Below are 22,504 nucleotides of genomic sequence, written 5' to 3'. Positions count from 1 at the left end.
AATACCAAATGAATACTAAGCAGAAGAGTTACCTGTGCCTAAGACATCACAGGGAACTACAGGACACTGGCTAGAGGGTTGACTATGCTATGCATTCCTTTTATAAAATACAGAAAGAGATGAATTACTGCCAACCAAAATTAAATAATTTTTATGATTTATATTTTAACTTTGAGTATATCATCCTGCTTAATGATAGAGCTGTCAAATTTGGATTATCACCTAATGTGAATTGTGTGTGATGCCTGTCCATGCCCACTCCTTTTAAAACTCCTGTTATTTTGTAGGCAGCAAGCACCTGGCTCCAGGAGACATCGAGGAGTCTTCCTTACACCCAGAATATACAAGACCAACTCAGTGGCCTGCAAGAGTTGTGCCTCCAGAAAATGGAATTGCCAAACTTCCACATCCCAGACAACCTCTTCTTGAAAAGGTGAAAAAATGAACCAGAAAAATTTCTTGAACTATGAGACGTAAATGGAAGATTTTACTTAGCATGATCTAGGCTTTTTTTCAATTTACATTTTTAATGGAAGTGATGTGAGCAATTTAAAGACATTAGTAACTGTAGCATAAATGCTATGGCATTTTTGCATTAGTAAATATGAGGTCAGAATGTGAACACCAACCCAGTTAACAAAAAGAATCCTAAGAAAGTAATTAGGAGATCCTAGTACTCTGTCCCTAAGATGTTTCACGGTTATGAAACGCTTTTGGAGGTAAGTGATTATGTCACTGTAAGAACAAGAAAAACTATGACTTGGGCTTCCAGGTGGTGCTAGTGGTAAAGAACCTGCCTGCCAATGCACGAGCTGTAAGAGACTCCAGTTCTATCGCTGGGTCGGGACGATTCCCTGGAGGAGGGCATGCAACCCACTCCAGCGTTCTTGCCTGGAAAATCCCATAGACAGAGGAGCCTGGCAGTCCACAGGGTCGCAAAGGGTCAGACAAGACTGAAGCAACCTAGCCCACACAACTATGACTTAGACAGAGAAGGCAATGGCACCCCACTCCAGTACTCTTGCCTGGAAAATCCCATGGATGGAGGAGCCTGGAAGGCTGCAGTCCATGGGTCGCTGAGGGTCGAACATGACTGAGCGACTTCACTTTCACTTTTCACTTTCATGCATTGGAGAAGGAAATGGCAACCCACTCCAGTGTTCTTGCCTGGAGAATCCCAGGGATGGGGAAGCCTGGTGGGCTGCCGTCTATGGGGTCACACAGATTCGGACACGACCCAAGTGACTTAGCAATAGCAATAGCAGTCATAAGGACGCAGCTCTTGGAAGGGATTTGAATGAATCTGAGAGTTTGATAGGTAGGGATTAAAACCAGGGACTCCAGGCCTTGGGAAGAGCATGAGCAACGTGCAGTATTGGATTGACAATGGGACACCTGCACTATTGTTTGGAAGGTCAGGAGGCAGTGAAGTTCTTGCTGTCTGACTGTGGGCACTGTCTTTGCTCTTTATTTCAGTGACGGTCGGATCAAATACACCTTGAACAAGAACAGTATGGAAATTGAGATCCCATTGCCTTTTGGTGGCAAATCCTCCGAAGATCTAAAGATGTTCAAGACGATTCAGACTCCAGCCCTCAACTTCCAGCCTCTGGGATTCCACCTGCCATCGCAAGAGTTCCAAATCCCCACTTTTACCATCCCCAACTTGTATCCACTGCGGCTGCCCCTCTTGGGTGTGCTAGACCTCTCCACAAGTATCTACAGCAACTTGTACAACTGGTCTGCCTCCTATACTGGGGGCAACACCAGCACAGACCACTGGAGCCTTCAGGCTCAGTACCACGTGAAGGCAGATTCTGTGGTCAACCTGCTCTCCTACCACGTGCAAGGTGAGCCATGCTCGCGGGAGGGTCACAGAATGGCTTCGCTGCATGTCCCAGCGGGAGAACCTCCTCTAGGAAGGGAAAAACTTCCTTACAGATATTTTTCTTGCTCCTTGGAACCCTGTTCTTTTTTTATTATTATTATTTTTAATTGAAGGATAATTACTTTCCAATATTGTGTTGGTTTCTGCCAAACATCAACATGAATTAGCCATAGGTATGCCTATGTCCCCTCCCTCTTGAACCTCCCTCCCACCTCCCTTCCCACCCCTCCCCTCCAGGTTGTTACAGAGCCCCAGTTTGAGTTCCCTGAGTCATACAGCAAATTCCCATTAGCTGTCTGTTTTACATATGGTAATGTATATGTTTCCATGTTACTCTCTCCATATATCCTACCCTCTCCTTCCTCCCCCTCCACCACCTTGTTCATAAGTCTGATCTCTATGTCTGTGTATCCACTGCTGCCCTGCAAATAGGGAACCCTATACTTTTTCTTTCTTACCTTTTTCCCTCCCTGCCTCTCTTCTTTTGGAAATATTTATTAAACACATATGTATCAAGTATCCTACTAGGCAGTAAGAGAGAAAATGAACAGATAAACTAGCAATTAGATTTCAATGTAAAAGATGCTGTGATACAGTCTAGGTATAAAGTGGAGGCACTTGAAAGGGAAACCCAGCAAGGTCTGTGGTAGTCAGGGAGGGCTTCTGGGAGGAAGGCCTTTTGCTGTCAGATTTTATGCTCACACTACAGATAGAGGAGACTGTGGCACAACTGACCCAGACCAATGGGACTTTATTACTGAAAGCCTTTCACCATAGAAATTGTTCTGAAGATGCATGACTTCATTTAATCAGTGTGTTTTGATTTTTATGCTAGGATCTGGAAAAACAGCATATGACCACAGGAATACACTCACCTTCTCAGGTGATGGGTCTCTACACCACAAATTTCTGGATTCAAATGTCAAATTCAGTCATGTAGAGAAAAGGGGAAACAGTCCGGCCTCAGAAGGTCTGCTAACATTTGACGCATCCAGTGCCTGGGGCCCACAGATTTCTGCGTCAGTCCATTTGGACTCAAAGAAGAAAGAGCATTTGTACGTCAAGGAAGTCAAGATTGACGGACAGTTCAGAGCCTCTGCATTCTATGCTAAAGGCGCATATGACCTGTCTTATCAGAGAGATCCTGCCACGGGCCAGCTCACTGGAGAATCCAACCTGAGGTTTAACTCCTCCTATGTCCAGGGCACCAATCAGATAACAGGAAGGTATGATGATGGCACTGTCTCCATTACCTCTACCTCGGATCTGCAAGATGGCCTCGTGAAAAATACTGCTTCCCTGAAATATGAGAACTATGAGCTGACACTGAAATCTGACACCAACGGGAAGTATGAGGACTTTGCCACGTCAAACAAAGTGGATCTGACCTTCTCTAAGCAGCATGCATTGCTCCGTTCTGAGTATCAGGCTGATTACAAGGCACTAAGGTTCTTCACCCTGCTTTCTGGATCTCTAAATTCTCACGGCCTCGAGTTAAATGCCGATATTTTGGGCACTGACAAGATTAACAGTGGTGCTCACAAGGCAACACTCAGGATTGCCCGGGACGGAATGTCCACCAGTGCAACGACCAGCTTGAAGTATAATCCCCTAGTGCTGGAGAATGAACTCAACGCGGCAGTCAGCCTCTCTGGGGCATCTCTGAAATTAACATCAAACGGCCGCTTTCGAGAACACCATGCGAAATTCAGTCTAGATGGAAAAGCTGCCCCCACAGAGCTGTCGCTGGGAAGTGCTTATCAGGCCATGATTCTGGGTGTCGACAGCAAAAACATCTTCCACTTCAAAATCAACCAGGAAGGACTCAAGCTTTCAAATGACATAATGGGTTCATATGATGAAATGAAACTTGACTACACAAACAATCTGAACATTGTAGGGTTCTCACTGGACTTCTCTTCCAAACTTGACAACATTTATAGCTCTGACAAGTTTTATAAGCAAAATTTTAATCTACAGTTAGAGCCCTATTCCCTGGTAACTACTTTAAACAGTGACTTGAAATTCAGTGCTCTGGATATGACCAACAATGGAAAATTAAGGCTAGAACCTCTGAAGCTGAATGTGGGTGGGACCATAAAAGGAGCCTACCAAAATGATGAAATAAAACACATCTACACTCTTTCTTATGCTGACTTATCTGCAAGCTATAAAGCAGACACTGTAGCTAAGGTACAGGGAACAGAGTTTAGCCATCGGCTCAACACGAACATTGCTGGGCTTGCTTCAACTGTGGACATCAGAACAAACTACAACTCAGACTCCCTGCATTTCAGCAATGCATTCCACTCTGCAGTGGCCCCATTTACAATGACCATCGACACACATACAAATGGCAATGGGGAGCTGGTTCTCTGGGGACAACACACGGGGCAGCTGTACAGCAAATTCCTGTTGAAAGCAGAACCTCTGGCCTTTACTTTCTCCCATGACTACAGAGGATCCACAAGTCACCGTCTCATGTCCAAGAGAAGCATCACCACTGCTCTTGATCACAAAGTCAGTGCCCTACTCACTCTGGCCGAGCAGACAGGCGACTGGAAACTCAGGACCCAGTTGAACCAAAATGAATACAGCCAGGACTTCAGTGCTTACAACACAAAAGACAAAGCTGGTGTTGAGCTCAGTGGACGAGCCCTGGCTGACCTCACTGTGTTGGACTTCCCTATTGCAGTGCCACTTGTCCTCAACGAGCCCATCAATGTCATCGACACTTTCGAGATGAGGGATTCTGTTGGCCAGCCCCAGGAATTCACTCTTGTTGCTTCTGTAAAATATGATAAGAACCAAAATGCTCACACCATCCATCTCCCATTCTTTAAATTCCTGCCAAAATGTTTTGAGAAGACTCGGGTAGTAGTTATAGGTGCACTGGAGACTGTACAGAAAGAATTGAAGCGCACCCATATTGATAAACACATGAGGAAATATGTAGAAGCCTTGGACAGACTCTCACAGCAAGTTAGTGATTATCTGAGCACGTTCAATTGGGAGAGACAAGTTTTGAGTGCCAAGGAGAAACTAACTGCTTTCACAGAAAATGACCTGCAAATTGTATTAGACAATGCCACAATCAACCTTAATGAAAAACTGTCTCAGCTGCAAACATATGTGATACAATTTGATCAGTATTTTGAAGATAATTATGATTTGCATGATTTTAAGACAACTATTGCTAAGATTATTGATCAAATCATTGAAAAATTGAAAATTCTTGATGAACATTATCATATCCGTGTCAATTTAGTAAAAAAAATCCGTGATCTGTATTTTTTTATTGAAAATTTTGATTTTAACAAAACTGAAAGTAGTACTGCATCTTGGATTCAAAATATGGATACTAAGTATCAAATCAGAATCCAGATACAAGAAAAATTGCAACAGCTCAAGGTACAGATTCAGACTGTAGACATCCATCACCTTGCTGAAATGTTCAAACAGCAGGTTGAAGCTGTTGACGTCAGAGTGCTTTTAGATCAGTTGAGAACTACAATCCCATTTCAAAGAATAAAGGAAATTATTGAGCATGTCAAATACCGTGTTACAAGTCTTTCTGAAGGTTTTAAAGTAACTGAGGAAATCAATGCTTTCGGAGTCATGGTCCATGAGTTCATTAAGATGTATAAAATAGATCAACACATCCAGGCTTTAATGGATAAATCAGTGCAGTTGGCCCAACAATATAAGCTGCAGGAGACTGTTCAGAAGCTAAGCAGTGTCCTACAGCAGGTCAAGATGGCAGAAATTGTTGAAAAATTGATTGGGCTTACCGACAATGCTCTCAAGCAGCTTGAAGCATTGTCTTTTAATCAATTCCTTGAAGAAGTAAACAGATTCCTTGACATGTTGGTAAAAAAATTAAGGTCATTTGATTACCACCAGTTTGTAGATGAAACCAATAACAAAATTCATGAGGTGACTCAGCGAATCAATGATGAAATTCAGGCCCTGGAATTCCCACAGAAAGCAAAGGCACTCAGACTGCTTGTAGAGGATGCTAGGATTGTGGTCTCAACCTATCTGGAAAACCTAAAGGCCACCAAAATCACCTTAGTCTTGGATTGGTTACAGGAGGCTCTAAGTTCAACATCTGTAACTTACATGAAAGCAAAGTTTCAGGAGACCCTGGAAGATTTTCGAGACCGAGTATATCAAATGGATGTACAGCAGGAACTCCAGCGGTACCTATTCCTAGTGGGCCAGGTCTACAACACACTCGTCACCTACATTTCTGACTGGTGGGCTCTTGCTGCTAAGAACCTTACTGACTTTGCAGAACAGTATTCAATCCAAGACTGGGCTGAAAACCTGAAAACGTTAGTAGAACAAGGGTTCACTGTTCCTGAAATCCAGACCACCTTTGGGACCATACCTGCCTTCAAAATCGGTCTCCGTGCCCTTCAGGAGGCTACATATCAGACTCCTGACTTCATCGTTCCCCTGACAGATCTGAGGATCCCATCCTTTCAGATCAACTTCAAAACACTGAAGGATGTGAAAATCCCATCCAGCTTTTCCACGCCAGAATTTACCATCCTTAATACCCTCCACATCCCTTCCTTTACAATTGACTTCGTAGAAATAAAAATAAAGATCATCAGAACCATTGACCAGATGCTGAACAGTGAGCTGCAGTGGCCAGTTCCAGAAGTGTACCTGGGGGATCTGAGCGGGGTGGATACCATTCTTGCTGGAATCACTGTGCCAGACTTCCATTTACCGGAAATCACTATTCCAGAATTTGTCATCCCGAATCTCAACCTTACAGATTTTCAAGTTTCTGACCTTCACATCCCAGAATTCCAGCTTCCCCATATCTCACACACAATTGAAGTACCTGCTTTTGGCAAGCTGTACAGCATTCTGAAAATCCAGTCTCCTTTTTTCACATTAGATGCAAATGCTGACATTCAGAATGCAACAGCTTTGGCAAACCAGGCGGAGATGGAGGCTTCCATCACCGCCAAAGGAGCATCCAGATTAGAAGTGCTCAATTTTGATTTTCAAGCAAAAGCACAACTTTCAGACCCTACACTTAATCCACTGGTTCTGAAGGAATCTGTGAGGTTCTCCAGCAAGTACCTGAAGACAGAGCATGAGAGTGAGGTGCTCTGGGTTGGAAATGCTATTGAGGGAAAGTCAAACACAGTGGCAGGTATACACACAGAAAAAAATACACTGGAGCTCAGTAGCAGTGTGCTCATCAACATAAGTAATCAACTTACCCTGGACAGTAACACAAAGTACTTCCACAAATTGAACATCCCCCAGCTGGACTTCTCCAGCCAGGCTGACCTGCACAGTGACCTCAAGACCCTGTTGGAAGCTGGACACATAGCATGGGCTTCTTCTGGAAGAGCATCCTGGAAATTGGCCTGCCACGAATTCTCAGATGAGGGAACACATGAATCCCAAAGCAGCTTTACTGTGGAAGAGTCCATCACTTCCTTCAGATTGTCTAATAAGATCAACAGCAAACACCTAAGAGTGAACCAAAAAATACTATATGAGTCTCGATTCCTCAACTTCTCTAAATTTGAAATCCAGTCACAAGCTGAATGTCAGCATGTGGGTCGCAGTGTTCTAACTGCTAAAGGCCTGGCACTGCTTCAAGAGGGGAAGGCGGAGATAACTGGCAACCATGATGCTCATTTAAATGGGAAAGTTGTTGGAACTTTGAGAAATTCTCTTTTCTTCTCAGCACAGCCATATGAGATGACTGCATCCACAAACAATGAAGGGAACTTGAGAGTTAGCTTTCCATTAAAACTGACAGGGAAGATAGACTTTCTGAATAATTATGCACTGTTTCTGAGTCCTAGTACCCAGCAAGCCAGTTGGCAAGCAAGTGGCAGGTTCAATCAATATAAGTACCATCAAAATTTCTCTGCTGGCAACAATGAGAAAAGCATCGAAGCCCACATAGGAATAAATGGAGAAGCCAACCTGGATTTCTTAAACATTCCTTTAAAAATCCCTGAAATGACTCTACCTTACACAAAGCTCACAACTCCCCAGATAAAAGAAATCTCCTTATGGAAAAAGACAGGCTTGAAGGATTTCTTGAAAACAACAAAGCAATCATTTGATTTAAGTGTAAGGGCTCAGTATAAGAAAAACAAAGACAAGCACTCCATCCCAGTTCCTCTGGATGCCTTCTACACTCTTATCCATCGTAACATCAATTCCTTCTCCAGGCTTTTCGAGACAGTCAGAAACCAGGCACTAGATTTTTTTATCAAATCCTATAATGAAGCAAAAACTACATTTGATAAGTACAAAGTTGAAAAATCCCTTAACCAGCCACCCAAGATCTATAAAATTCCTGGATACACTATTCCAGTTGCCAACATTGAAGTGTCTCCCTTCACAGTGAAGATGTTAACATTTGAGTATATGATCCCCAAAGAGATCAGCACCCCCAGCATCACTGTCCTGGGTTCTAGCATCTCCGTACCCTCATACACGTTAGTCCTGCCCTTCTTAGAGCTGCCGGCCCTTCCTGTCCCTAAGGAACTTTCTGAGCTTTCTCTTCCAGAGTTCAAGGTATTGAGTACCATAAACAAAATTTTAATTCCAGCCCTGGGCAATATTACCTATGATTTTTCCTTTAAATCAAGCATCATCACACTGAATACCAATGTTGGTCTGTATAACCAGTCAGATATTGTCGCTCATTTTCTTACTTCATCGTCTTCTGTCATGGATACACTGCAGTACAAATTAGAGGGCACCTCAAGTTTGACGAGGAAAAGAGGACTAAAGTTAGCCACCGCTTTGTCCCTGAGTAACAGATTTGTGGAGGGCAATCATGACAGTACCGTTAGTTTCACCAAGAAAAATATGGACGCATCAGTGACGACAACGGCAAGGGTCCAAATTCCAATTTTGAAAATGAGTTTCAAGCAAGAGTTTCATGGGAATACCAAGTCAAAACCTACTGTCTCTTCAGCCATTGAATTAAAGTATAATTTCAATTCCCCCAAACTGCTCTCTGCTGCTACGGGAGCAGTTGCCCACAAGCTCACCTTAGAAAGCCTCACCTCTTACTTTTCCATTGAGTCATCTACCAAAGGAGGTGTTGAGGGTTCTTTTGGTTCATGGGGATATTCAGGGTCTCTTGCCAGTGAAGCCAACACTTACTTGAATTCCAAGGGCACCAGATCTTCTGTGACACTACAAGGAGCCTCCAAAGCAGATGGTCTCTGGGACCTCAAAGTAAAAGAAAATTTTGCTGGAGAAGCCACACTCCAACGCATATATATCATCTGGGAACAAAATATGAAAAACCATTTAGAGCTAGGGGGCCTAATTTTAACATCTGGAGAGCATACAAGCAAAGCCACCCTGGAGCTCTCCCTGTGGAAAATATCAGCCCTCGTTCAGGTCCGTGCACATCAGCCCAATTCCCTCCTTAAAATCAATTTCCTTGGCCAGGAAGTCTCCTTGAATGTTAACACTGAGAACCAGAAAATCAGCTGGAACAGTGAGGTCCAGGTTCCTTCTGGGTCTCTCCAGAACAATATACAGCTCTCTAATGACCAAGAAGTGGCTCGCTTTGACATGGCAGTCTCCTTAGAAGGGTACCTACGGTTCCTCAAAGATACTGTCCTACCAGTTTATGACAAAAGCTTATGGGACCTCCTAAAGCTGAATGTCACCACCAGCCTTAATAGGAAACAGTATCTCCGTGCTGCAACTGCCCTCATATATACCAAAAACCCCAATGGTTATCTTGTTTCTATCCCCATGCAAGAATTGGATGATAAATTCATTATTCCTGGACTGAAACGAAATAATCAAAATTCCATTCATGTCACACCTACATTCCAAGTCCCCTTTACAGATCTTCAGATTCCATCCTACACACTTGACCTCAGTGAAATAAAAATCTACAAGAAGCTAAGTACTCTTCCATTGACCTTCAACGTATCAACTCTACCCCAAGTAAAATTCCCCAGAGTTGATGTGTTAATACAATACTCTAAACCAGAAGCCTCCTCTGTTCCCTTTTTTGAGATAACTGTGCCTGCATCTCAGTTGACTATGTCCCAGTTCACCCTTCCCAAAAGTATTTCAGTTGGCAGCACTGTTCTGGATCTAAACACAGTGGCCAGTAACATCGCAGACTCTGAGCTGCCGACCATCACCGTGCCCGAGCAGACTCTTGAGATTCCTTCCATGAAGTTCTCTGTACCTGCTGGAATTCTCGTTCCTTCCTTTGGAACACTGACTGCGCGTTTTGAGGTGGCCTCGCCCTTGTATAACACCACTTGGAGTGCTGGTTTGAAAAACAAAGGAGATCATGTTGAAACATTCCTTGATTCCACATGCAGCTCGACCATTCAGTTCCTGGAATATGACCTAAATGGTAAGGAAATTTCCTGACTCCCCACCCCACCCCCAGCCCCCAGGCTGTATTTTTTTTTTTTTTAAGACTTTATTTATATTTGGCTGTGCTGGGTCTTCGTTGCTACATGGAGTTTTCTGTAGTTGTGGCGAGTGAGGGGTTCTCTCTAGTTGTGGTGCGTGGGCTTCTGATTGCAATGGCTTCTCTTGTTGCAGAGCCTGTGCTTCAGTTGTTGCAGTTCCCGGGCTCTAGAGCACAGGCTCAAATGTTGTAGTACACAGGCTTAGTTGCTCCTTGCCATGTGGGATCTTCCCAGATCAGGGATCGAACCCATGGTTCCTGCATTGGCAGGTGGATTCTTTACCACTGAGCCACCAGCGAAGCTCCCCCACCCTCTGCACGTGCTGCATTTCTTCAAAGAGAGTTGTAAATAAATTATTATGTATTTAGATAGGACTTGAGGCAAAGCTGCTATCTATAGCAAAATTTAAAAGAGGCAGGAAGGAGATACATTTATACTCCATGTTTGAAAACCATCCTGTTGAAAACCTACTGACATTCTACAGAAATAGTTTCAGAGAAAATAGGTGTTTCTGTAATAATTTTAGGATGAATAAGGTCTCCTATTTTTTTTTTCAAATTAGTACTGCATGTTACAAACATATAAGACATATAGTTAAGATAGAATTCTGTTTTCACAAGGAAAATATTTATATCCTGCAGTTACTAATCTAATGAAATATAAAATCTGTCCCATACAGTTGTAGGAACACACAAAATCGAAGGTGGCATGTTAGTGTATAAGACTAACGCATCCTTTGCACACCGTGACTTCAGTGCAGAATATGAAGAAGATGGCAAATATCAAGGACTTGGGTAGGGAACTTTTAATTTCATCTTTTTTCTAGTCATTGTGGTGTCTGCCATCTCCACCTCCTTTTCGTGATGGCCCATCTGTTTCCTGGGGGGTTTGGGGTTTTTTTGCTTTCAGGTACTGGAATGGAAAGGTTGACCTTAACATCACCAGCCCAACATTAACTGATGTCTGTCTGCACTACCAAGAAGATGAGAACCACTTCTCCTCATCAGTAGCCTTCCCAGCCATAGGCACTGTGGTCATTGACGTGAAAAACATTAGCGATACCGTATTGGGATGGAACCTCTACTACCGCCCTCAGGTGAGGCCCATCTAGTGGTTTACACATATCAAGAGCTAACATAGAATATGGGCAGATAAATTGAAGTCCATGCAAAGTATTACCTGGGCTTTCCAAAACCAGGTAAAATACAAGCAATTAACTGGTTAAACTTCTCTTCTGAGGAACTATTCTCCAGAAAGTGTTAGGAGTCTTTTATTGATTGTATGAAATGCACATATGACTTCCTATTACCATTATTATTTTATTACATTTGGGTCATTCTAGAAAGATGAGAGTTTTGCCTCATCACCTAAATCATGGACAAACTCTGCCATATGCTGAGTACATTTTTCAGATTGGGGCATCTGGAGTATTTGAGGCTTCAAAATTCTTCCCCATGATAGGATTGTTAGGTGAGATATGCCAAATTCCTCTCACCTACCATACAAGTTCTGCTGGGGCCAAATCAAAGATGCCATTAGTAGAGAAGAAGAAATAATCAGTTTCTATTATTAAACTTTGTCATAGGCTTGGAGGATGGATAGCACCTGATATTGGTCTTCTAGGTCTCTCCTAGATGAGCCCTGGACATTTTTCATTTTTGTTACATCTTCTTTCTCTGAATTAGTGTTTTCCTGTTTTTTTTTCTCCCCATTCTCTCTATCCTCCTCCTCCCTCTTCCTCCACTTGCTCCTCCTCTTCTAATCTTCAGTCCTAGAAAAGCCTTGATGTTAAATGTCCCTGTGCAAATGCCGTACATAATTTTATCCTTTCTGGGGCATGTGTTAAAGAGGAATTAATGAGTGTATTTGCTTAACCGTAAGACAAACACATATGAAAGATATGACATGTGAAAGATAAATCTCCATCAGAATATGAAAGATCCTCTGATCTTTACTTTTAATTGCTAATGAAGTTTTAATGTAGTGTATTATGTAATCAGGATAATTGAAAACATGTTCTTTTCGTCCTTTTCTGCTGGTCATAGGCCTCTCCAGATAAAATACTCAACATATTCAAAATTGAGTTGAGGGTCCTGGAATTGGATGATGAAGTTCAGATCAAAGCTAACTGGGAAGAAGGAGCTGTGTCCGAATTGCTAAGCTCGCTCAAAGACAGTGTGCCCAGGGCCACAGGAGCCCTTTATGACTATGTCAACAAGTACCACCAGGAGTACACGGGACTTGATCTGAAAGATGCTACTTTAAAACTGAGGAGAGGCCTACAGGACAGCGCTGATCAGGTGTATCAAGGGGCCATGAGGCAGATTGATGAAGTGGACATGGAGCTCCAAAGGATGGCCAGAGGCACCACTGAAACCTACCAGCAGTGGAAGGACAAGGCCCAGAGTGTGTACCAGGAACTGTTGGCTCAGGAGGACCGCAGTGGTTTCCAGAGACTCCAGAAGAAGGTGTCAGACAGCTTAATAGGAGTTACTCAGGGATACAGCGTGACAGTCAAGCATGCGACTGACTTGTTCATTGATCTCCTGAATGTAACCAGATTCCAGCTCCCAGGAAGAGCCAGGAACTACACTGCAGATGAGCTCTGCACTGTGGTCATACAAGAAATAGCGAAGCGACTGTCCCAGGTACATTCAAATATCCATAAAGGATTACATATACTGTTTTCCTATTTACTGTACCTGATGGAGGAGTCTGAGTTATACAAGGAACTAAACAATAAATTTTCTTTTACATCAATGTGCAATCAACTAATAGATATGGCCTTGGAGTGTATGAAAACATTTCTATTTTTCTCACAAGAGATCCAAAAGGCACTCAGTTACCTCCAGTCTACCATGATGACAGAGATGCTAAGTGATCTTCAAAGGTCTCTACAAGACATTTTCCAAGAGATAGAAAGTGAACTTAAACGCTTCAAGGAGAAGAAATTGACTGATTTCATTAATCAAACCCTACAGAATATCAATACAATCTCTGACATATACATTTCATTTGTTTTTAGATTCCTGAAAGAAAACCTAAACTATAACTTTGTTGAGTTTAATAAACTAATCCAAAACAAACTTCAGGTAGCTTCTCAAGAATTACAGCAGCTCCTTCAGTATGTGCAGGCTCTTCACCAAGAATATTTTGATCCAACTACGGTTGGCTGGACAGTGAAATATTATGAATTTGAAGAGAAGGTCATCAACCTGATCAAGAACCTAGTAGATGTCCTTAAGGACTTCCATTCCAAATACATTGTCAGTGCTACTGATTTTGCTTCCCAACTCTCAAGTCAGATTGAACCATTGATACAGAAAAGTTTGCAGGAGTATCTTAGCATCCTTGCCAATGCAGAGGGAAGGGGGAAAGAGAAGATTACAGAGCTTTCTACCAGTGCTCAGGAAGTAATTAAAAGCTGGGCTGTTGCAGTGAAGGAAATCATTTCTGATTACCACCAGCAGTTCACATATAAACTACAGGAGTTTTCAGACCAGCTCTCTGATTACTGTGAAAAATTCATCTCTGAGTCTAAAAGATTGATTGACCTGTCCATTCAAAACTACCACATGTTTCTGAACTATATCATGGAGTTGCTGAAAGAGCTACAATCAGCCACAATCAATGACATGAGCCCCTACATAAAGGTTGCTCCAGGAGAGTTTACTATCACCTTCTGAGTTTTTATAGCAATTCTTCAATTAGACTTTCACATAGTAGGGAAAAAACTCAAACTGTATGTATTAATATAACTTTTGACCAAGCCAGCCCTATAACAGTTATAGGCAGCTGGCTTCAAGCAGAAGCACGTATGAACTGGACCCACACTGAAGCTGGCATCAGTTCTCTGAAGGTCTCTGAACTCTGGGGAATGACATTTTTTGCAAGTTCAAGAAAACCAGGATCTGAGTTATTTTGCTAAACTCTAAGAGAGTGAGAACAAATAAATTCTTTATCGTGTATTATAACACTCATCGTGATTCATTCGCATTGAAAGATAGAGAAAATGAGAGTATTTATTCAACTGTCTGACATTTCAAAACCTCTGGAACACATACTGTTTTGAGTGATAGGGGAAAAGGAGAATTTAAGAAGGGACATATTTTGCCACCTGAAAGGAAGTAACTGATCTCAGAGAGTGTATTTGCCAAGTGAGAATGAAAAATTATTTGCAGAAGCTTTCACATAATTTGATCCACAGGAGCATCTCATTATGTGACACACAGTCTTCCTCAGCAATCAGTCTGCATTTGCCAGGCAAGGCTGTCTGCTAGGCTCTGAGATAAATCACCAGGCCCTTTATTTCACTCACCTGCCAGGAATGGAGAAGGAATGGCTAAGAAGTCCTAGCCCCCAAGGACCTCATGATAGTAGGGACCCTAGAGGCTCCCTGAAGCTTGGCCAGGATCCATTCATGGCCGAGGAGGTAAGGGTAAGAGAGGAGGCACTGGCATAAAGCATATATTTATGCTGTTGAGTTTCTTTATTTCTCCAAACTTAATATCCAACCATCCTAAGTGTAATCAAAACCTAAGTGTTTCCCTTGCTTCATCCACTCACCTCAAACTCTGATCTTAAACACTGGTAACATCCAGTCAGGGATTTTCCAGGTGACTCAGTGGTAGAGAATCTGCCAATGTAGGGGACATGGGTTCGATCCCTGGGTTGGGAAGGTCCCTTGGAGAAGAAAATGGCAACCCACTCCAGTATTCTTGTCTGGATATCCCATGGACAGAGGAGCCTGGCAGCCTACAGTCCCTGGGGTCACAAAAGAGTTGGACACAACTTAGCAACTAAACAACAACATCATCCAGCCAGAGCATCCAAGGTGAGCTCTGGTGAAGGAAGGCTAGAAGCTGATATCATTGGGAAGGGCAGCTATAACATTCATTTCAATGGCACTTGAGGACAGAGGAAGGGTGTGACCATTGGAGAGTAGGAAATTGCAGACTCTCATCCCTACCTAAGTCCTACATGAGGCCTATTTGGAAAAGGCCCTTCTTATTCCCAAATACCTTCAACCTGTACCATTCTTTCATGAAGTCTTCACATTCCCTTCTTAAAGGCTACTCTTAAAATGCACAGCATTAGGAAACACATTAGCCTCTTGGTACCCTTGCAGGATTCTTCTGTCTAGAACTGAGGTGCCAAAGAGAGTCACTGCTGCTGCTAAGTCGCTTCAGTCGTGTCCGATTCTGTGCGACCCCATAGATGGCAGCCCACCAGGCTCCCCCATCCCTGGGATTCTCCAGGCAAGAACACTGGAGTGGGTTGCCATTTCCTTCTCCAAAGCATGAAAGTGAAAAGTAAAAGTGAAGTCGCTCAGTCTTGTCCGACTCTTAGCGACTCCGTGGACTGCAGCCTACCAGGCTCCTCCGTCCATGGGATTTTCCAGGCAGGAATACTGGAATGGGGTGTCATTGCCTTCTCCAGACAGTTTAGTGAACATTTATTAAATGCTTCTATGTGCTATACACAAAACCTCTATAGAGGAAACAAAGATCAGTATGATACAGTCCCTGGATGTTTGTCCATCTGTTTATCAGGGGTGGAATGTGCTGTCCCATCATGGATATATACAAAGTATTATGAAGGTTTATTACAGGAAAGGATAAAAACCAAGAAGTATTCATGGAGACTGTTGAAATGGATCTTGAGGATACATAGACTTTGACAAGAGGTAAGGGCGTGACTTAGCAGCAGCAGCAGCAGCAAGGGAGAAATGACATTACAGAAGAACATAGCAAAGAAACAGAGTTAGGTATGTTTGAAGGTAGCCAAATCGAGGGGAGACAGGATTAGAAAGGCAGCAGAGGTCTTGAAAGCTGGTACTTTACTGGCTGGAGAGGGCATCCAATGCAAGTGTTTGAATAGGAGGGTGAAATGAGTTGTGACTTAAGAAAACTGGTATCACAGCTTCTACAGGATGAATTGTCATGGGATGAATCTGGATTTGAGGCTGTTGCAAGGTCCAGGTAAAAGATACCCAACGTCTCAGTCAAGTCATAGCTGCTGAGAATGGTGATGGGGTGGATACAAGAAGCATCAGGAAGACATAACTGACAAATTGACAGAGCTGTGGGGCTGATTGTTAAGGACAGAAGGGATGTGTACAAAAGCTCTGAGGACTGGAACTGCCTGGAAGATTCACTGGAGACAAAAATGGCTGGGATGACCCAAAGAACAAGGAAGCAGAATGAGTCAAGCTGACTTCAGAGTTAAGAAATTTTGAAACTGCATAACTTGCAGACGAACGGGGCATCAGCATAAACATGAGGAATGTGTGGGGGACAGATTATTAATGTAAGGCATGGACTTATAGCCGGTCATGTGGGATCACATGGTATGCTTCAGGTTGCATGGTATGTCCATGCAGAAATATCTCCATTATTATATTGGTGATGTGGGCTAGAGAAACTATCCAGAGAAATGGGAATGAGGGATTATTTTAACCAATTGTATTGATTTTGTGTCCTTATACCTACCTTTAGAAATGTAACAAGAAAACAGAGTTTTTCCTCTTGTATAATTGCCCTATTGACCTGAGAGTGAGCCAACATGTACATGTCCTGAGAACATACTGTGAGATGATGTGGAAAGTACTACTATAAACCCAGCTATTCCTCCCGTAAAACAAATATCCGAAGTTGAAAACCAACGAAGAAATGAGATAATGGACCCCAGCCCAGGTCCCAAACTTTGGAAGCATGACCAAGCTGTGTACTTGGTTTGACTCCCGGATTCTGCCTTAGGCCAGTGGCTCTGTACCCAGAATAAACCTTGTAATAATTAAGTCTCTTGGGAGTGGGTACCACCTGGAATATCAGGAGCTCTGTCCATTCTCTTTGCTTTTCCTGTGAAGGCTGGTCAGTTGAGGAACCCAATTGCCCTTTACCTATGAGATGAGCAAAGTCCCCTCTGACTGCTTATTCTAGGTCCCTTTTCTGCCTCTAATTTATGACTTAGTCCCCATTCAGTCAGAGAAGGGGCCAAGCTGGCCCTCAAATGGGGCCTGTAACATGGGAGCCAGGATGGACAAACAGATGTTCCCTCTAAAAGTGTCTAATAACCAGAGATAAATGTGCAGAAACAGACCCTACCTCTTAGCTCATCCCTTTGTCTCACTGTTTCACATTAAGAGGTCAACTGCACTCCCTTCAAGCACTCTGTTTGTTGGTGGGATGGTTGGGTGGTCACCAACAAATAACGTTCCAGGGCCTCGTAAAAGCTGGTGGAGTAGGTACACATGTTTCTAGGAGGAAAGGGCCCTGCCCTCCTCCTCCTGTACAGACTGGCTCACTCCTCCTCCAAGTCTGAGCAGTGCCTTGCGTCAGTGATATCCAGGGCACTACGCACTAAGTTCTGATCCTTGTGTTAACTTCACCTTCCACTGGCACCACTGAGGCCCAGTTTTAATCAAGAAAGACAACTATGGCCTTGGAAGGTAGGCTGGCCCAGGAGCTGTGGCCCCACGCTTGTTTCTAAGCTGTGGCTGGGCCATAGCTGTGTAGCATGAGCACCACATGAAGCAGAGACAATCACACTTCAGACTCTCAGCTAGAGCGTAGACTGAGGGAAGGGTGGCTCGGTCGGCAGCCCGGCTACCCCTGGATCCTCAAGTGGACTCGCCACTCCTTCTCTTTCATCAAGTCGGTCCAATTCAGGCTGGCATGTAGGTCCCTATAGAGCAATGAGACTCCAGGGAAGCTCCAGGAGCCTTGTTCCAAGGGTTGGGCTAGATGGATCAAAGCTGAGGACATTAGAACACTCCTGGAATGTTGGAACACTCCTACACAATGCCTTGGAAGTTCATGGAAAGAAGAGTTAGAAAGAGGACAGAGTCCGGCAGCCACTACTTCCCTTGTCTCAAAAGAAAGCTAAGCTCTGGAGCCAAAGTCAGACTTCCTTTCTCATGAGTTATATAACCTTGGGAAAGTTACTTGATTTTTTTAGTTTCATCTTTAAAATGGGAATCATAAAAGAATAGTCTGAAGTACTCTGAGCAGGATTAGAGTGGTTCCCCCTTACATTATAGAGTTGTAATGAAGATGAAATGAAATAAGGTACCTGAAATACCTGGCACATGGTGAGTAAACTAATTGATTGCATCATTTTGATAGAAGCAAGTGAGCAAAATATAATTACAGTTACACACAAGCATATAGAGGAATTTTACCAACATAAATGGAGTGAGAAGGTAAGTCCCAGAAGATTAAACACAGCATGATACCTGTTCAATAAATTCAAAATCAACTAAAACTAAGTTTATCTTCTGGAATTATACTTTTAAAGGAAAGAAATGGTAAACTCAAGACTCAAAAGAGGTAACATATGGTGGAAAGGCAGGGGTAAGGATGGGTGTATTAGACTTCTCAGGAGAAGCAGAATTGATAGATAAAACAGGAAATTGTCTAGAAAACAGAGGCTAAGAAGTCCCATAATCTACGATATGCAACCTGGAGAACCAAGAAAGCCAACAATGTCTGTTGAAGGCCTGAGACTCTGGTGGCCAAAAGTATAAGACTTGATCAAAGTCCAAAGGCCCAAGAACCAGGAGCACCAATGTCTAAGGGTAGGAGACAATGGACATCCCTGCTCAGGAAAGAGCAAATTCACCCTCCTCTGTCTTTTGTTCCATCCTGGCCTCAACAGATTGGATGGTGCTCACATGTAGAGGTGAGGGCCATCTGTTTCACTCAGTCTACCAATTCAAATGCTAATCTCATCTGGAAGCAACCTTATAGATGGCCAGAAATAATGTTTACCAGCTACTGGGTATCCGTTAGCTCAGTCAAGTTGACACATAAAATTAACCATCACAAAAGGTGAGGACACACAAGAGGTAGGTGTGAATTACATCATGCTTTCACCCTCATGCTGAGCGATGAGTTCAGGGCCATTTACTGTATTTCCTTGGTGGCTCTGATAGTAAAGGATCCTCCTGCTATGCAGAAGACTGGGGTTTGATCCTTGGGTCTGGAAGATCCCCTGGAGAAGGAGACGGCTACCCACTCAGTATTCTTGCCTGGAGAATTCCATGGACAGAGGAGCCTGGCAGTCTACAGTCCATGGGGTTGCAAAAAGCCAGACACGACTGAACAACTATTTTTTAATGTTATTAATTTAAATATATTGCTTTTTTATTCAAAAATTTAAAGAGAGAAGAAAAATTTCCAAGAGCCTGACACATATTAAATACTTAATTTACTTTGTGGTTCCCTTTCTTTATGGCATCAACCTGGGATTTTTGGATGGACAAACTCCTCCCCTTTCAAAAAGAGAATTGTTTCATGTCCTCAGCAGCTATTTGTTAAGCCCCATCTCTAAGCCAGGCATTCTCCTAAGCATTCAGAGATGAAGAAAGGCTCTGCAGTGGGAGGCTGGGGGAGGGCCAGATGAGAAGGACTCACAGGCACCCCAGGGTCCCAGGGGACAGTAGGGGCAGCGAGGGAAACTAGATGTGGGGTCCTGGGAGTGTCACCTTTCCTCTTGATCCTCAAGCCAGTTCGTTTGGTCCATTTCTTGTGGCATTTCCCATTGAATCTCCTTTCTCTGATGTCTCAGATCACTTCCTGTGCCTGTTTTGTTATCTTGACCTCTGGTCAGCGGTCTTAATACCACAGGTGATGGATAATGGGAGGTCACCTTTGCTGACTGGGGCCTGATACTTTGGACCACCTTCTTCCCTTTCCTCTAGGTTCTTGCTCCCACGCCAAATTCGGTGCTTTTACATTTCAGCTTTTCCTCCCCGGCCCTGACATCCAGCCTCCCCAGTCACCGGTCCCCTAAGCCACGCAGGACTGGCTCTCATTCTATAACAGGCACAGGTGTAAGCTGGGGTAAAGGGCCTCCCCTCAACTCTTGTGTAGGGGGAAAGCCATGGGGCTGGATGGAAGACACATGAAGCCTCAACTCCCCAGTAACAGTAGGGAATAAGCCAAACATGGGACACACCAGCCCCAACCCCCACTCCTTCTCTGAGGCCACTCAGATTCTCCAAGCTCCCCACCGGGCCACCATATCCTGGGAACCCCCAGTGGAAATCTTACCCCTTAGAAGTCCTCCATCTGGCCAGTGGGGCAGTCTCCATCTCCAAGCTTGCAAGAGTTTCTCCACGCAGTCTGCAGGCCTGGCTCCTGGCTCCATCTCTGCTGCAGGCCTGACTGCCTCTGGGAAGCTGCACAGGTCCCCAGCCCCGTCTCCTATGGTCCTTCCAGGACTGACAGGACTGACCATGATGTGCCCCTCTTTGAGCAAATCCAACATACACGAAATACAAGCCTGAAACTCACTATGCAACCGTGTGTTGGCTGCTTGGATGTGCCCACACTATCCAGCCTCCAAGGTCTCCCTCTTTTTTTTTTTTTCCTGTTGAGATTTTTATTTTGTATTAGGGTAGAGCCAATGACAAAGGGACTCAGCCATACATATACATGTATCCATTCTCCCCCAAACCTCCCTCCCATCCAGGTTACCACATAACATTGAGCAACTCATTGAGCTCCAGCTCACATAGCACCCAACCCAAGGTCCCCTAACACATGGCTGTCCCATCCCTCTAGGGCTCTTTCCCCCTCTCCCTTCAACTTTCCCCAGGTCTCCAAACCCTGTCTGCCCCACGCAACAGAGGAAGACTCCTGTCACTGCAGAGGGCAGAACAACTTGACTCTTCTGTGATTATGTCTGGGGAGGCACTAGGGCCTCCCGTTTTATAACCCAAAGGTCTTTTGACCTATTTTACTTTAAGATAAAACAAGGCATCTTCTTATAAGGAAACACTTTGCCTTCTTTTTAGGCCAACAGGTTCCAACTGCAGCCAGCTTTAAAATATTAAAATTTTTTCTACCTTTCACAAATTAAATGGGGCAGTGATTCATCCTGCCATATTTTTAAAAGAAGCTGTTTATCAAGAATTCTTTACTCAGGATTTCCCCAGTGGTCCAGCGGTTAAGAATCTGCCTGCCAATACAGGGGACACGGGTTCGATCCCTGGTCCAGGAAGATCCTACATGCTCCAGGGCAACTGAGCCTGTGCGCCACAGCTGCTGAGCCCACACACCCTAGAGTCTGTGCTCCACAACAGGAGAAGCCATCACAATGAGAAGCCCACAACATCACAACTAGAGAGCAGCCTGTGCTCACTGGGACTAGAGAAAGCCCACACAGCAACAAAGACCCAGCACAGCGAAACATAAATTTAAAAATTAACTTAAAGAATTCTTCATGCAGTTTTCCTGGGACAAGGTAGATGGGTAATGGAAGCCTGCATGTATTTGCTTACTCCCAAAAGGCTGAGATGAAAACCTTACACAGGGGAGATTTAGTCAAGTCTTTGGTTTTGTGGTAAGAGATGGGTCCTGTGGATGCAGGTTCCTGATGGAATATTCTGTGTGTTTCCTTTTGGTGTCTAAGGGAAAGAAACATGTGGAAGATGGTGGAGGATGGAATTTGCAGGCAATTTTTCTTCTGCAAAAAAAGTCACTTTCATTGGAAGGTGATTTCTAAACCAACTACATTCCTGACTCACTGTACACATTCACTGCTGCTGCTGCTGCTAAGTCGTTTCAGTCGTGTCCAACTCTGTGCGGCCCCATAGACGGCAGCCCACCAGGCTCCCCCATCCCTGGGATTCTCCAGGCAAGAACACTGGAGTGGGTTGCCATGTCCTTCTCCAGTGCATGAAAGTGAAAAGTGAAAGTGAAATCGCTCAGTCGTGCCCGACTCTTAGCGACCCCATGGACTTCAGCCTACCAGGCTCCTCTCTCTGTCCGTGGGATTTTCCAGGCAAGAGTACTGGAGTGGGGTGCCATTGCCTTCTCCAACACATTCACTAGGTTCAAGAAAATGCAGGTGTTCACTTTGATAAATCAAAGAATATTTTAACTTTACAGTATAAGAGAAACTGATGGAGAAGATTCTTGTAAAGCAGTGTCCTTGTATCCTGCAAACCATTCTACCTAAAATGAATGTTCTTTGCAGTTCAGGGTTTTATGGAGCTTTCTTCAATCAGGGTGGTACTCAGCCAGGTCCTACTGAGGTCACTGAGATGGCATGTGGTAAATATACCAGCTTATGCCAGGAAGGATTTGTTTCTACTGTTACAGAAATACTTCTATTCTAGAAAGTTAAGCCGGTCACTTGATTTGTACATGTGGTA

At 43.8% G+C, this 22,504-nt stretch overlaps 1 protein-coding gene across 1 annotated transcript in view; it reads left to right on the top strand.

The window, feature by feature from the left end:
- The window catches only part of APOB (apolipoprotein B), a 41,547-nt gene extending 27,520 nt beyond the window's left edge, over window positions 1–14,027 (top strand). Inside the window, exons 24-29 of the mRNA XM_070380190.1 lie at window positions 288–433; window positions 1,477–1,850; window positions 2,724–10,280; window positions 11,021–11,135; window positions 11,251–11,437; window positions 12,387–14,027. Of these exons, the coding sequence (XP_070236291.1) occupies window positions 288–433; window positions 1,477–1,850; window positions 2,724–10,280; window positions 11,021–11,135; window positions 11,251–11,437; window positions 12,387–14,027 (10,020 nt within the window). The remainder of the gene's footprint in view (window positions 1–287; window positions 434–1,476; window positions 1,851–2,723; window positions 10,281–11,020; window positions 11,136–11,250; window positions 11,438–12,386) is intronic.
- The last annotated feature ends 8,477 nt before the right edge of the window (window positions 14,028–22,504 follow it).

Source organism: Bos mutus, chromosome 11, assembly GCF_027580195.1.
Source record: "Bos mutus isolate GX-2022 chromosome 11, NWIPB_WYAK_1.1, whole genome shotgun sequence".
Classification (NCBI taxonomy): Eukaryota; Metazoa; Chordata; class Mammalia; order Artiodactyla; family Bovidae; genus Bos; species Bos mutus.
This window is presented reverse-complemented; position numbering and strand designations above follow the sequence as displayed.